The 15,981-nt window shown below is 55.1% G+C and overlaps 2 protein-coding genes across 13 annotated transcripts in view; one reads left to right on the top strand and one right to left on the bottom strand.

Annotated features, from left to right (window-relative positions):
- Positions 1–3,525, bottom strand: part of Tle3 (TLE family member 3, transcriptional corepressor) — a 43,668-nt gene extending 40,143 nt beyond the window's left edge. For 10 of the 12 annotated variants that reach the window (XM_021639941.2, XM_021639940.2, XM_021639943.2 and 7 more), the window contains exons 1-4: positions 3,294–3,458; positions 2,708–2,808; positions 2,192–2,255; positions 1,233–1,277 (exon numbers count right to left, since the gene is read on the bottom strand). In XM_021639941.2, the coding sequence (XP_021495616.1) occupies positions 1,233–1,277; positions 2,192–2,255; positions 2,708–2,808; positions 3,294–3,317 (234 nt within the window). In that variant the 5' untranslated portion in view covers positions 3,318–3,458. Of the gene's footprint in view, positions 1–1,232; positions 1,278–2,191; positions 2,256–2,707; positions 2,809–3,293 lie in introns of all 12 variants that reach the window. The other 2 variants (XM_021639949.2, XM_021639950.2) reach the window with 1 other exon arrangement.
- Positions 3,526–4,383: 858 nt separating this feature from the next.
- On the top strand, positions 4,384–5,911 carry LOC110550217 (collagen alpha-4(IV) chain-like). The gene has a single exon (XM_021639933.2). It carries the CDS (start codon positions 5,157–5,159, stop codon positions 5,712–5,714), a length of 558 nt encoding a protein of 185 aa, XP_021495608.1. The 5' UTR covers positions 4,384–5,156; the 3' UTR covers positions 5,715–5,911.
- Positions 5,912–15,981: the final 10,070 nt, after the last annotated feature.

The following is a 15,981-nucleotide window of genomic DNA, read 5'->3' as shown; positions in this document are numbered from 1 at the left end:
GGCTATCCTTTGCCCAACAGGGGAAAAGAAACTAGACTCAAAAGGCTCTATGAGAAGCCACTGGAGCGGGCAGGAATCTGCACACTTCCCCCTCAGGGTCACCTGCCCTCCTCACCTGCCCTGGGCCCTGCCCCCTTTAAAGAGCAAAACTTAAACCTTGTAAATGACTGTTAATTTAGAGCAGAAAATCCATTCAAGTCACGGTCACCAAAGGCTAGAATGAGTCAACAGCCTTCTGAGATTTCAAGAACACCAATTGTTAAAAAGAACAACCGGCCTGCGCCATTTATACGTGCCAAGCGATGCTAATCGGCAGCCAAGCCAAATTATAGGCAGCCTCTCCTTGGAACACAAATAGACAAACAGGCCTCTCCCACAGCCTGGCCTAGCTCAGGACTAGCTACTGATATGCACTGAGATAAAGGGTGTTTGTGTTTGCTGGGGCTGAGGTGTGCTGTTATTAGAAGGGTGACAATGTGAGGTAGTTTACATATCCATCAAAGGATACCACACTAGCTAAACTGGTTTGACTTCAGGATTACAAAGCTGAGCTCAACTGCCAGCCTTTCTCAAAAGACCTGGCCAGGCTGGCCCCTGGGCAGGTTACTTCACTCCTGGGCTTCAGCTTCCTCCTGTGAAATGGGACACAGCTGCCTTCAAATGAAGAGAGTTGAGAAACTCGCTCCCAAATGCAAGGCACGAGGATTGCGTTTCACTCTGGCTTTAAGTTTTTTAGGCCGTTAGTGGCTTCATTCCCTGACTTTCAACAGCTCAGCCTGGCTTTCAAGGCCCTTGAAGTGTAATCTTATCAAGGCAGTACATCACTTTTTTTTTTTTTTTTTCAAGAAAAAGAAAGAAAAGCAAAGGGGGGAAGGAACCCCGCCTGCATTTCCTTTTTGAGAATTTTACATTAAAACAGATAAAAGCAGAAAGCCAACTCTACCTCCAGGAGTCACACAGATGTAGGGGACCGAAGAGACAACTTTCCCTTTGGTCCTTTTCTACCCAGATCCCAGACCAGGCCTAAGTTCCCAGGAACAAATGCTGAAAGCTCAACATAACCAAGGGACAACAAAGCCCTGGCACCAGGCATCCGACCAGCATTTACCCTTCAGGGCCAAGTGGGAAGACCAGAAGAACCAAGCTCATTTCAAACGAGAGGACTCCCCCCCAAAAAAATTCACCTATTTTATAATTTAAAAATATACATGTTTACATAAAAAAGCACTTACCTGTTTGTGCATTTCAATATTCAAGCCATAGGACATCTCATAGTACTACAAATTAAAAAAATAATGCTATTAAGTTAACACAGGGATACGGCTCATTTTGCCCTCCCCCCGCAAGGCACCGGGTCTAAAGACGCTGAAGCCCACCCACCCACAAAGACAGCCTACGGAGGTGTAAAAGCTGATACCCGGGAAGTGGCCAAGTGTTCCTCTAGCTCAAGAGACCATTATTCACACCAGCAAGAAAAGCTGGGCCTCCCCTCCCACAAGCACCCCATGTGCCACACATGCTGTTTATACAAGGTGCGGGCTCTACAGGGAACGCTGCACACACGCCTCCTCCTGTCCTCGGAGAGTTACCTAGCACTGGGTGGAAGGTCTCCTGTGTGGAAAGACTGCTGCCCGCCTGCCCTTGGCGGCTCCCATGCCCCCTACCGAACAAAGATGTCACCTTAACGGAGGCTAAAAGATAGTCTAGCCGGGGAGGCCCAGACTCCCAACTGAGGAAGTCGTCGAGAGGTCCAGGCAGAGGGCTTTAAAAAGTTCCTCCAATCTGGAAAACTCTGGGGACGGCGGGCGCTTCTGTCCCATTCTAGCTAGGTCCCAGCTGCCAAACAGGAAAGTTTCCCAACACTCCCAGAAGGGCTCCCGGGGGGACTTGAAATCAACCCTGACACCTCTCGTCCAACTCTTACTGTTACTAACCAGTTTAAGGCAACCAGGCCCCAGGGAAACCTCCACACACAAATGAAAAGCTCTTTACAAAGGTGGCCAGGAATGCGGGTTTGTTTCTCTTTTGGTCCCTCCTCCAAGGGTAGGAGAAGCAGCAGCTGAAGAAGGGAGCCCTCCAGGGGGCTGTCCTGAGGCTGGGCCTGGCTCTGGCCTGGTCCCTGCTGGCCCCACAACCTAGGTGCCCTGCCCGGCCCTGCCCTCCCTCCGCCCTGCTGCGGGCTGCTCCTCACCATCACATAATGGCGCTGCATCTCCGTCTTCTCGTTCGCCAGCTTGTCGTACTCCACTTTGAGGCTGTGAGGGCAAGAGGAGGCTCTCAGGCCTGGCGCCTACACCGCCTCCTCCGAGACCCGGACTCTGGGGCCTCGGAGAGGCACTTCTCTCCACTTCCCAGGGACCCAGAGCACCCCTATTATCCAGCATCCTTCGGGTAGCGGGGATAGCCGCTCGCCACCCGGAGCCTGGCTGTATCAACTCCAAAACTTCCCTTGATCTAGCGAGGGGACTCGTCGCGGCCACGCGGGGGCAGGCCCCGACCCCCAACGGGCGGGCTTTGGAAGCTGGGCGACCGCGGAGCACAAAGGGTTAAGGCTGCGCGCTCCGAGAGGGGAAACAAAAGGCGGAGGCCCCGCCGCCCCGCTGCCGGGGGTCGGCGTCCCCCTCAGTGCCCGCGGGGGACAGCAGGAGCGCGCGCGGCCGCCCTCCTCGCCAGCCCGGAGCCGACCCCCACCTCCCGGCCGCCTTACCTGTGATACTGAGCTTGCAGGAACTGGAATTCGTCTTTGATCCTGTCACAGGACTCGGCCACCGTGAATTTGAATCCCGGCTGCCCGGGTTGATGGGGTGCCTGGAGCCCACAAGGACGACACAGGGGAGAGGAGAGGGCGTATCAGGAGGGCTCTACGCGGCCCCGCGAATCCGCGGGGTCCCTGGCCCTCCCCGCCGGGAGCCCCCGGCCAGGCCACCACCCCACAGCACAGAGCCTTCCCAGCAAGTTTTGCTTCGCTCTCCGCCGGGGCCGGCAAGGGGGCTCTCCGGCCATCCCCAAAGCGGGAGGGTTCCCGTGACCAAGTGCGGCCGGAGCTAGTTGGAAGGCTCGGGAGGGGGCCCCGGGGAGGGAGGCGGCGTCCCCCTCCCACGCAGGCCGCCCCGGCCACTCGGGCGCAGTGACCCCCGGCTCTCTACGGCGCCCCCCCCCCAGCCCCTTTGTGTGAGCGCACACGCGCGCGCGCACCATAAAGGTAGCAACAAGCAAAATGGAGGTGCTGGGTAAACTGCCTCGTTTACCCTGCCATGATAGATGCTTAAATAAGCCGAGTTGCAATTACTCACCGGATGTCTGCCTTGCGGATACATGGCAGGGAGGGGTCGCGATTCCGAGAGCTTGGAAGCGCCGAGAGCCCGAGCCGGGGACGTGCGGGGGAGGGGAGAGGCGAGCCCGAGCGGGGGGCGGCCGGGGAACCGAGAGCTCGCCCCCGGCCCCCCCAGCCCGCTCTCGCAGCGAAATCCCAGAGTCGGGCGTGCGCCCCAAGTGCAGACAAAGAGCGGCGGAGCGAGCGGCAAAGTCGGCGGCGGGCTCGCGCTTTGTGCGCCTAGGGCTCGGCCGGCTGCGGCCGGCGGCCGTTCCCCGGCTGCGTGGACCGTGTCAGAGGCCGGGGCCGCGCGGACATCGTCGGCTCCCCGGCGGCTCCAGTGCGCGGGTCCGAGGCCGGGCGTGGGGCCGCTCTCCTGTCCCCTCGCGGCTCACTCAGCGCGACCAGGCTGGAGGGGGGCGCGTCTGGGCAGCCCGGAGCATCCGGGGCGCGCGGGTCGGGTCCCTCGGGCGGCCCGGGCCGCCGCTCGCGGGGGCCGGGGGAGGGAGGCGGGCGCCGGGCGACGGCTGTGGACCGCGGCTGGGGGCCGGAGCGCGGCGCGGGCGCCTCGACGCCCCCCCTCGGAGGGGAGAGCCTGCTGCTCCGTCTGCTCGCGCCGCCGCCGCCAGCCCTTCCCCGGGCCGAGGAGGAACTCCGGGCTCAGTCGGTGCAAATCCTGCGCCCTGGTGTCCAAACTCCGGCGGGCACGGGAAGCCTCGGCGAAGGGGTCCTCTCGGCTCCCGAGTGAAGCGGCGGCGTCCCCGGCCAGGCGCGGTCGGCGTCCCCGCCGCCTCGGAGCGCGCAGGCTGGAGAGCGCCGGAGGGGGAGCCGTAGCCCGAGCCCGGGAGCTCTGCGGCTTCTTTTCTTCCTCCCAGCCTGGCTCTCCTCTCCGCGCCCCGACAAACCCCCAAAACACACAAACACAGGCACTCGGCACACACACACGTACACGCACCCCCCCCTAAAAAAAAGTGCCTCGGACCTGCGGATACCACACACAGACAGGCGAAGCGGGCCGAGCACGAGGTCTGAACTGCCGCGAGAGCAGTTCCAAATAGGGACTGAAAAGTAACAAAATAATGTGGCGGCTTCACCTAGCGCCGGCCAATGGCAGAGCGAGGCTCCCACGTGGGGCCACGGGACGCGGACGGCGACTGGGCGCCGCCGGGCGCGACGTCACAATGCCCTCTTGTGTCTAAAACTATGCATGAAAAGTAGCAATCAGGCCCTACCCGCTGGTGACTTTCGCTTGGGAGTGAAAAACAGCGCTCCTCACATCAGGAATTAACCGAAAGACATATAATAAATAGATATATATTATAGTCCTGGGCTGCTTGGCTTTTTTTTTCCTTTTTTCCCACGATCTACTAGCAAATAATTATTTGGCGGGAGGGGAGAAAGAGAAAACGAATGACAACAAAAGGGTGGGGGAAGGACAAGCTGTACAATCCTTAAAACCTGTGGCTGGTAGTAATGGATCAGTTGATTCTGCAGAGGCGGCGAACGATTGCCCCCCTCTAATCTCATTAGGGCTGCAAAGCAGCCCAATTAGATACTATAAAACAAACAGAATCACTTTGTCAGTTTAATGTTTTCACTTCAGAAGATTTAGAACCGATAAAATTCTGGCTCCCAAAGTTACCTCCGACCTCTAAGACTGGTCCCCAAACCGAGTTTCCCTTTCTTTCATCCGTTTCCGTCCCCTCTCCCACCCTTGGGCGCCCCGCTTTCCTCCTTTGTTCATTCGCCCTTCTTCTCGGAAAGCCAAATAAACACAGCCTCTGAGGCAAGGCGGCTGCTGCGAGGGGCGAGTCTGAGAACTCTGGCCTGGCGGGCCGCGCAGATGGAAGGGCCCGGCTGTCTGCGGACAGCAGGCTCGGCGGTGCGGCGGGCCCCACTTGGCGCTCCGGCCCTTGGGGGCAGCCACGTCCTGGCCGCAGCCTTGCCAAGGCGGGCCCTCGGCTGCGCTCCGGGCCGGAGCGGTGGAGAGGGGCTGGCACGGACTTGGGGCCCTCCCGGCCACCAGCTAGGGCCCCGACCCCGATTCTTGGCCTGCCCGTCCCACGAGCATCAGCAGCCACCCGTGGAAGAGCCACTGCGAGCCCGGGGCGGCCACGGTCGCCGGCCTGGACGCCCAAGGAGGCTTAGACATGCGCCTCGGGAGCACCTTTGCTCAGACAAGGGTCACGTCGGGGCACTGTCCGCCCCGGGTCCGTGGGCCTCGGAGAGCCACCGCCGAGGGGGCCGCCCAGGTGTCCCCGGGTCCCTCCCGGCCTTCCCCGCGGGCACGCACACCAGCACGCACTCCAGGCCTGCGGCGGGCGCGCGGGAGCCGGCCGCGCGCCCCCGGAATCTATATTTTCCCCTCATTAGGAGAGCGAGGTTCGCGTTTGCATCTTAATGAGGAGCTGGGAGCGCGCGGGGACCTCCACGTGAGCGGCCGCCCCGAGATGGAGCCTCTCAGCGCCCGCTCCGGCCGCGACCGCGCTCCCCTCTTCATTTATTTATTCTCCTAAATAAAAACATAAATCGTGTACGACGCGCACCGAAGAGGGGAGGGGGCAGGGAGAAGCCCAGCTCGACAGATGCGAGCATCTGGCCGCAGCATCCATTAGTCTCAAAATGGCTCCTCTTCGGAGCTTCCCTCCCCCCCTCCTCCGCCCTCCCCCTTACGTCACGGGTGGGCGCACCCGCTTCCAGCCGGCCCGCCCCTTTCTCGCTCCGGGCCCCACGTGGGGCGCGCCAGCCACGCCCCGAGCAAGCCCGGGGACCAATCACAGACAGGCCGGGAGCCTCTCGCCCGCGGATTGGCGGCGATCCCGGGCGCTGTCAGTCCTGGGCCCGCGCTGTCAGTCAAAACCACGCGGGGTGGGGGAGCGCTGACAAATGCCGAGGCTTCTGAGCCTCCCGCTTGCAAATAGTGCTTGGAATGGCTGCTTAATTAGCTTTGAATGGCTTTTCCTTCCAGCTCAAACAATCTGTCACTACCATGTGGTATAAAGGAGCCATGCATAAAAAAGTAAGCAGAGGCTAAATATCAATTTGATTTTGTGTATCAAAGGAATATTTTATTTTTCTCCCTAGTAATGAAACGTATCAATTTAAATAATAAAAGGTAAAAACACACACAAACCCTGAAAAAAAAAAAAAAGAAGAACAAGAAGAAAAAGGGGGGGAAAAAGAAACAAAAAAAAAAAAAAAAGAAGAAGAAGAAGAAGAAAGAAAATCAAAAGCCCAAACTCCACGGCGTCCCGACTCCCGCGCACGTCTGAAATCGGTGATTTCGGTGGGCCTCGATCAGGAGGAAGTCTGAGGCTCCTTCCACCCCCTCTAAACTTAGCTCAGTTCAGCGATTTCTGGTCCTGGTCCTGGGCGCGGAGGGGGAGGGTGTCGAGGGGGAGGGGAGGTGGGGTTGGGAGAAAAGAGAATTCTAAAAGGGATCTCTTTGAAGCCGCTAATCAAAGTGCAGGGGTTTAAGACCCCTTAAACTGGGGTCCTACAGAAGGTCTTGATTTGGGAGCCGAGAGGAGAGGGGGGAGCCAGCGGGTGTGCTTGTCGCCCAGATTTATTAAACACAATGCCTTCAAGATGCCCGGGCGAGGCGCCTCCCCCGGCCTGGCTGGGACGGCGCCCTCCCGCCGCGGCCGCCGCTCTCAGGCCGGAGGGAGCGGGCTGTGTAAGGGAAGCGCTGCAGCTCTGTCTGCAGGCTCCGCGTCTCCTGCCGGGGCAGCGGTGTCCCAGGACCCCGCGAGCCGGCGTGAGCGAGGCCGCGAACTCGGCGCCAGCCCCGGCCGGCTGCCCGGACGATGGGAGCGATGGATGCGGTTTGCAGAGCGCCGCCCCCACGGCGGAGCCGACCTGCGGCAGCGCTGCTCAGTGGAGGAGGACAGCGTTTCACAGGTAGAAAGCAGGCCGTGCTTACCCACGACGTCCTCACTCACTCCACGGGCCTGTCCGATGGCCCGCCTGATAGGCTTAGAGAGGCTGAAAACAAATACACAAACAAAGGGTAGGAGTAGGCCGCGCGAGCTGGGCAGAGAGGTTAGAATTGGAATCCAGGACAGCCAGATCCACGGCCAAACTCAGAAACTCCTTTGTCTGAGCAAGCCGAATCCGATTGCGCATTGCTGACGGACCTTCACTCATCCATCCATCCATTCGTCCGCTCATTCATTCTAGCCCTTCCTGATGGTCTGGGTGTGGAGTTTCTGGCTCCCGGTTTGCCCCTTCACCTAGGCTCCCCCCCCCCCCTTTTCTTTTTTCCTATTACCAAAACCTAGAGCCGGAAAGAGAGCAGAGTCCTAGGTGACCAGGTTCGGGTCCCTCAAAGCTCGGCACTGCTTAGAACCCCTACCCCCATGCCACCCCACAAATCTTGTGAGAAATGAAAATGTGCTTGTTTTCTGCTAGAGAAAGACGCACACAACACACTGTCCGAAGCGCTTGACAATTATTTTAAAGAAGGAGGGGACTGAAGAAAAAGACTTCAAACAGCTCTGTCTCCAGTTCTAATTGGAAGCGTTTCAACTGTTTATGTTACAAGAAGTGTCAGGGTCATTTGCTACCGGAGAGCTGACTTTTCATTGGCTGCTTAATTGAGTACCTCGGAGTCCACCCCACGTGGGAGAGGAATTCCTGGCACATTAAAAAAAAAAAAAAAAAAAAAAAGTCACACGGTGAGATGGAAAGCCCGGGGTGGATCTACAGCAGGGACGGGCCCCCAGCTCCTCATTTGGGATGTAGGATGACTGTGGGAACTTGGGGTGGGGATAGATACGCCTCTCTGGTTCCTTAAAAATAAATCCAAAACACGTTCGGTGAGTGCTATATGTTTTTCTCCGGAATTAAGGGAACTGCCTCTGGCCAGCCACCAGACTGTGGCCTGCCCTTTGAGGAACTGATCTCAAGGCCTAGGGTGGGGCTGTAAACCTCCCCTCATGTCATTCCGACCCCACAGCTACTGGCGTTGATTTTTGGGAAGCCTCTTGTTTCAGCTGGCCAAAGACAGCATTCTCCCTCACCACCACTCCCCTCCCTCTGGTGGATTGTGTGTCTCCCTTCCTCTGATTTGCCTTTGTTCTAGAGCAGGTCTGTGCCCCCCCCATCCCCACCCCCATCCATCAGTAATCCCAGATCTTCCCCTGAAAGCTGGCACCACACCATGAAGCTAGAAGAAGGGGAATTTGTATTTGTTTAACAAACTTGACATGGTGCTCACTCTGCACCAGATTCCATCCTAAGCGTTGGACAAATATTAACAAATTTAATCCTGGCCCAAGGAATGAGGGCAGAGCCACTGATGTCACTCCCACCCGGCAGATGGGCGGTTGGCACTCCTCTGTGGTACAGTGACTTCCTCAGGGTCACAGAGGTGGCTGCTGGACTTGACACAGGCAGCTCAGCTCCAGAGTCCACAACCTCACTGACTACACTTGCCCTGCCAGTCGAGGCTGCGAGATGAGCCCAGCTGTCCTCAGGAAAGAGCTGAGGTTCCTGGTGGTGAAGGGACTTCCCATGGTCTCTCTCTTACGCCCTCTTCCAACTCTCTAGCTGGGTCAAGTTCTGTGACTTTGGGGCACTTGTGGACTCTTCCTAAGCCTCCATTTCCTCTTCTGCGGAGTGAAGAGAAGAGTCCTGTCCATCTTGGAGCACTGCTCCTGGGATCAATGGAGATCCTTCAAGTACTACTTGGTGTAGGCCTGGCACATTAAGTGATCGATAATAGTTAGCTATGGTGGCCCTGATGAAGAAGTATCAACAGCGGCATCTGGAGCATTTTGTGTATGTGGTCTAGGCAGAGGACAGCAAAGCCAAGCATAGTCCTGACCCGGGCCCACCAGGCGCACTGGCTCCTTCTAACCCCCAGGAAAGTTACAGAGCATGCACACCCATCTCCTGACTCTGGAATTCCGATTCTTTTCTATCGTCCTTGATAACCTTGGGTGAGGATGGAAGGAAAGACTGGGATGGGGGAGGGGCTAATTCAAACTAACCCTCGAGGGGGTTGGGAATGGATAGAGGCAGAGGGAAATCTGGGTACCACCACAGTCCTGTTCTCTGAGAGAAGCTACAGGGTAGTTCATCTTGTTCGGAGAAGAATGCGAGTGCTGTGAAGGGAAGGTAGGATTGAGTTCAGACCGAGAGTGTAGAGAAGAGCTCTGGTAGGCAGAGGAGGCCAGAAGTCACCCTTCTTTTACCGCCCAGCAGTTGGTGAGGAAGGGAGCTAAGCACTGGCTTCTCTAAAAGAAGAAAACCCTCGTAGGAGCCTTCTCAACCAATGGAGGCTGTCCCTGAAGACTAAGATCAGGAGGGAAGAGCGCAGTCCTGCGGCCTCGGCTTCTCCAGCTGTAACAGGGGAGCATGGCGTCGGGGTGCTGGCACCTCAAGAGTTTATGGAAAGCCTACACTATGCAGGCTGCGATGTGAAAGAAGCCCTTGCCGTGGGTAGACCCAAGGCTCTCCGTCTCAGCTGCAGGTAGGGCCTCAGCGCTGGAAGTCTGCACAGGAAATCATACTGGGTAGAAGAGTTGGAGTTGACGGTAGGGGCAGCTGCTGTGAAGCGCTGTGGCCCTGGGTGGCTGAGAGTTGAGCTCCCGACAATAGCAAGGCAGCTTACTCTCGGGAGAAGCCCTGGATATTGGATCTGCTTGGTGGCCCCACTGCCTCTGTCCAGAAAGCTAAGGCAGCCAGACTTCCAGGTGATGATTTACAAATAGGCTATCATGTCCACCTGGGGCTTTGTTGGGGGCAGGTGTGCAGAGTAGGCACGGAATGTGTTTGTTCGCCTGTCTTTAGCAGAAGCCTGGGACTGGAAACATTCTCCCGACACCTCCTCCCGAGTTAGGCTGAATTGCATCCTGCTGTTTCCAAGGTGCACTTTGCTGACCTCTATTGACTAATGGCGCCGGGTTTCCAAGCCGCATGCTGGAACCGGGTAAATATTTATCGAAGTGATTGGGCGTCCTAATTAAGAGATTTGTGCCGTTTCTCTTTCCTTTTTAAAGATTCAAAGCGGAGGCTTAGGAGATTAAGAAATAGTTTGCTGGTATTAACGCATCCATCTTAGCAAGGGTGGAGAAGAATTACCCATGCTGGTGTGGGGTGGGGTGGGGGTGCTTCAGGGAAGCAGAAAGCCTGGATGAAGGCTGAGGCAGAACTCTGGCCCAGTGCAGATGCTCTGTGATGGTGGGGCTGAGCTGGAGTTGGAGGAGAGAGGAGGGGGGATTTGCCTGACAGCCTTTTTGTTTTACCCTTCCAATTCTACTCTTGTTCTTTCTGTCCTTTTATTAAATGGATTTATAAATGCGTGTTTGTCGTGCACACACAGTGACAGTTGGCTTGCTTACCAGGTCTGCTTACCTGCTGGTTCTCACTGTGGGCGATTTTGCCTTTTAGGTGATATTAGGCAATATCCAGAGACATTTTCTGTTGTCATAACTCAAGAGTAGGGGTGCACTGTTATCTGGCTAGCGATTGTTAATTTTTTAAAATTTCTCATCATTTCTGTGTGCATGTGGAGGTCAGAGGACAATTTTGAGTCAGTTCTCTCCTTCCACCCTGTGGGTTCTAGAGATGGAACTCAGGTAGCCAGGCTTGGTTGCAAATGGCTTAACCCAATGAGCATTTTTGCTAGCCTACAGCTGGCATCTGCTCTGAGTGGAGACCTGTAAGCATACTACAGTGCCAAGAAAGATCCGTCACAGCGAGAAATGATGTGGCTCCTAATCTGGACAGGGCTGGAGCTGGGTAACTCACAATAGATGCTATTAACTCCTTAGTGTTGCTATCACAAAACACAGGACCAAATCACGGTGGGGGGAGGGTCTAATCCTTCATGGTGGGAGGACATGATGGTAGAAGTTAGGTCTTCTGGCACTGAAACGGATTCTTTCCATAAACCAGTCAGGGTTTCCAACAGAGCTCTGGGGAAGTTCTGAGACCTTCAAAAAGGGATGGGTCGGAGAGAAGATGGGGAAGTAGAGACTGTGACCTCATAGGCACCCCTGACACACACACACACACACACACACACACACACAGCTATCAGAATAGCTCTGATTTTTATCTTGTCGTGTCAGTTAACTTCTCGTAAAGTACTGTTAGGGGACCAGGTGGATTCCTGGGGCTTCAAAAAAAACTATGAAGGTTTCTAAACTTCCTAGTGTCTGTGCAGGAGTTCCTGGTGTGACTGCTGAATGTAGAGTGGAGCTGTAGTTCCATGTACAGGGACATGTTCTGAGGTGCTTCACCCCAGAGGCCCTTGTGCTATCTTTGCACATAAGGAGTCTGTTGGCACGAATTCCACAGCCCCTACTCCTGTGTAACCGCCCTACAAGGGAGGTAGCCTGGGAAGCAAAGGACATCATTCATCCCTGGAACTGCTGACAGAGAGGTGGGGCACCATTACCCCAGAATTATTGATAGAGAAGGGGGCCCTGCTCACCCCGAGCTGTAGCTATGCAAGTGGGGGGCACTGCTCACCCCACAACTATTGACCAAGAAATGGCTCCAGCTCAGGGTTGTTTTTATCCTTAGTCTTATCAGTGAGGGTGCGCACCCAAGGGTGTTCGGGTGTCCAAGAAGACCATCTGAGGGTGGTAGATCCCCCAAGCCTGGATCTGCAGGTAGCGGCCAGCTGCCTGCTGTGGGTCTCCGAAGCTGAACTCCCGTCCCCTGCAAGAACACGGAGCACTTTTAACCAGTCATTCTCCAGCCCTGTGTTTTGCTTTGTTTTGAGACAGGATCTCCTGTAACCAAGACTGACCTTGAGCCTCCAATCCTTCTGCCTTTGCCTCCCAAGTTCATCGAGGCTGCCCAAGCTCAAGCCCAACATGAAATGGCTGGGCAGCTGCCGAAGGGAAAGCTCCTCCATCAGGGAGCCAGCTTTCTTTCACCTTTGACCTAGGTAGGAGTGGCTCTTGTGGGAGATGTGGGTTTATACGCCAGCCTCATGTAGTTGCAGGGTAGATGCCCATAACCATTGCACTACCCCACCAGCAGCATCCTGCTTCCTTCTCATTGCAAAAGGTCCCAGGGAAACAGTGTTCTGTTCTGCTGCTAAGCAAGGCCTGCTGTTTTCTGTTACATCCATTCACGTACTCACTTGACCTCCTGACTCCATAAATTAATAATAGTAACAATAATAGAAGCCTCGGCTGGTGTCACATACCTTTAATTCCATCAGTGAGGAGGCAGAGACAAGCTGATCTCTGTGAATTTGAGTTTGACTTGATCAACATAGTGAGCTCCAGGCTAGCCAGGGCTAGCCTCTCAACTTTTCTCTCAAGAAAAGTTACTGAAAAAAAAATAAAAATAAGCAGGGGACCAGCAAGATAGCTGAGAGGGCAAAGGTAATTTGGTGCACAAGCCCGAGACCTGAGTTCAATTCCTGAAACAGCAGGAGTAAGAGGGAATTAATTCAGGGGCACTGTCCTTTGACCTACAAATTTGTGCCGCCCCCACTGTGCACAAGCACACACTGATAAATAAGTGCATAAATAAGTCAATAAACTTTAAGATCTGACAGAGAATGGCAAGTGTTGCTGGGGCCGTGGAGACCCTTGTGTGCTGCTGGTGGGGCTGTGGAGTTGTGCAAGTGTCATGAAGTCAGTGCCACAGTTCCTCAAGTTGTTAAAAATAGAATTACCATGTGACAGAGCGGCCCCGCGCCTTCTGTGTGCGCCCCAAAGAGCTGAGAACAGAACCTGAAAGAAACAGTTGCACAACTGTGTTTGTATTGCAGCATTGTGCGCCATGACCAAGAGGAGGCAGGACCGAAATTTACGCTGCAGAGCGAACTGGTAAGAGCATATGACACAGACAGACAATGAAATATTATCCAGCCTTTAAAAAGGAAGAAACCCAGTCACGTGCTGCAGCGCGGATGAATCCTGAGAGGGAGACACTCAGGGAAGGCAGTCATAGACAAGTGATTCATGAACCAGCTTTAATGAGCTACTAAAGTAGGCAGGTTCAGAGACACCGGAAGTAGGCTGCTGGTTGCCAGGCCCTGCCGGGGAGGAACGAGTGGGCAGTGGTTAGGGCTGCAGAGTTTCCGCCTGGCAAGACGAAGCCTACAAGTTAGCTGTGTGGCTGTGGACAGTTAGCACCATCCTTTGTACATTAACAGAGTTGGCAGATTTTACGTACGATGGTTTTTATTACAGTTAAAGTAATAGAGGTACCACACACACACACACACACACACACAAAACCAAAACCAAAGTTCATGAATTCCTAAGGGACAACTCCCAAAGTTGAACTCTGGGCTCCACATGTGCACACACTAAGAAAGATCGCTCTGATACCGGTGACACGTGACCCTCAAGCTGTTCACAGACAGGTAAACAGGTTGGACTCCTGATTCTCTTTACCTTTTTATATCATTATTATTTTTGTTTTATTTTATTTAACGTCTGTGTATGTGTGGGGCGGGTAAGGGGTAAACAAGGGCCCTGAGAGCTCTAGGAGAAAATACTGTGGAATCAGGCATGGTGGCTCATGGGTTTAATCCCAGAACCCGGGAGGCTGAGGCAAAGGATCTCTACAAGTTCAAGACCAACGTAGTCTACACAATGAGACCTTGTCTCAAACAACAGCAATGCAAAGCAGCATGATGGCTTTTTGAAGTAACGGAACATAGCACACCTGTGATGTGAGTGAAAGGGCGGGATCCAGTCTTTAGCTCCCGCAGCACCTCCCTTACGGAGGCCATACTCAGGACTGGGAGGCAGAACCAAGCTGCTCACAAGTTGACACTCGGGGCTCCAGTTAGCAGGAGGCCCACAGCAGCCAGGCTAGTTGGAGATCTGGGACTCCTAACTCAAGGAAGCTCGGCTGAGCAGGAGGAGCTCTCCCCAGCGGGTCTGTGGGCCCCAGCTGCAGAGGTCTCAGTCTCTGAGACTTCACATTGGTGGAAGCACAGCACTGCAGGCTGGAGAAGATGCTCACGAGAGCACCAGCATCTGGGGCCTGGGAGCTCTGAGCCTTAGATGAAAAGCCAACGTACATATTTAGGAAGGACTCCCCGAAAGGAGCTGAGTCCACAGAAGGATACGCCTTGGCCCTGCTCTGCTATTGGCTGAGCAAATTGGCCCCTGTTCACAAACTACTAAAATCAATAACAGCTGAGTAGGTGTCAGGATTGGGCTCGGCCATATTTGCACAACCAGCTCCTCAGGGCCACAGCTGCAGAGGTGCTGCTTCCCAGCACCACCAGACCAAAGACCCCAGGGACAGCCTTCGGTGGAAGACAGCTGCCGTCCAAGGCCATGTGTCCTGCTCAGGAAAGACAGCACCCAGGGACTCCAGGCAGGGTACGCGCAGACCACATCCTCGCCGCGGTGGTGACTTCTCCTTACTGAGAGCGACTTGTTAGGTCTATAGACTCCCCGTGGGAGGCCTCTGTGAGACTTTACCATGATGGCCTATTCCCCATCCAGCTTTCCAAAGAGGCACACAGAACCTTGCATACTTGGCCTTGGCCGGGGAGAGCAAATCAAAATGCACAGCCTCTAGTTTGGTCAAATTCCTTTAAACAATAATTGGCTGATATTTAGCCCCTCCCCCCCCCGGTATCTCAAATATTGCCTAGGACAAATTCCTACTAAAAAGGAAACGAACAAACCCGCTTGTTTGACGTTCAGATCTGACTGTGCCTGTTTGCCTGGCAGCCTTACTCTACCCTAAGTCTGTCCTGGGGTTTCTGCTCCAAAATCTCAACAAGCAGCACCCCCATTTCAGAAACAGAAAACTCAACCCTAGAGTGTGGTTATTTGTGAGGAGCAAAACAAAAGCAGGGGTTTCAGGGTTTGGGGTGGCATGCAAAAACTACCCAAGAATTTTTGAGGCACCACCTGTATCTCGCTGGGCCACTCAGCTCCAGATGGAAGAGCTCCAGCCCAGGTTTTCCAGTCAGTTTTCCCAGGCAGGGCTGAGCAAGCCCCTGGAAGAACATTTTAATCAGCCACCTTGTCTCTGCCTCTCTTGGCCTTTGCTTTCATTGTCGGAGTCTGTGTCAATAGCTGGAAATCCAGGCACAGCCCACGGAGACATCTCCTCCCCATCCCAAGCAGAAATCCCACAAAGGGCAGGGTTCCCCCACCCCTCCCTTTTATAGGGAAAACAAACAAGTCTGGGGGCTCCCAGGGGCTGTGGGCTTGGGGGAGGAGAGCAGGCAGCCAGCTGGTTCAGCCTGGCCCAAGCTCCCACCCTCAGTAGCTTCCCCCTCCAAGTAGCCTTTCTCTGAGCTTAGTGGATGTAGAGAGAAGCAGGAATCTGCCAGAGTGCAGCCGGCTCAAGCCTCAGCCTGCCTCCAGCAGAGCCTTCCCTCTGGGTACACTCTCCTGGCCAGGGTGAACTGAGCAAATAATGCCCTGCTGCTTTCCTGCTCAAAACCCGCAGCTCCCTGTAACCCCAGCCCCAACCTTTCACATCCCTGGCCTTCCACCTGGACTCTGCCAGGCTGGAAAACCCTCCCTGCTTCCATTTCAAGGCCCCTTTCTTCCTTCTGTGCTACCCAGGCAGGTGTCCTTATTTTTACGTGATGCCCTCATCTAGGGGGCCCTACCCTTGTAGATGCTAGGCACCTGTAGGTCCCTCCTCCAGGAAGTAACCGTGGGTAAGGGTTAATACTGACTGTCAAATTAACGGGATCCAGAATCAGCAAG

Source organism: Meriones unguiculatus, chromosome 1, assembly GCF_030254825.1.
Source record: "Meriones unguiculatus strain TT.TT164.6M chromosome 1, Bangor_MerUng_6.1, whole genome shotgun sequence".
Lineage (NCBI taxonomy): Eukaryota > Metazoa > Chordata > Mammalia > Rodentia > Muridae > Meriones > Meriones unguiculatus.
Note: the sequence above shows the minus strand (reverse complement) of the source record. Positions and strands in the feature narration are given on the sequence as shown.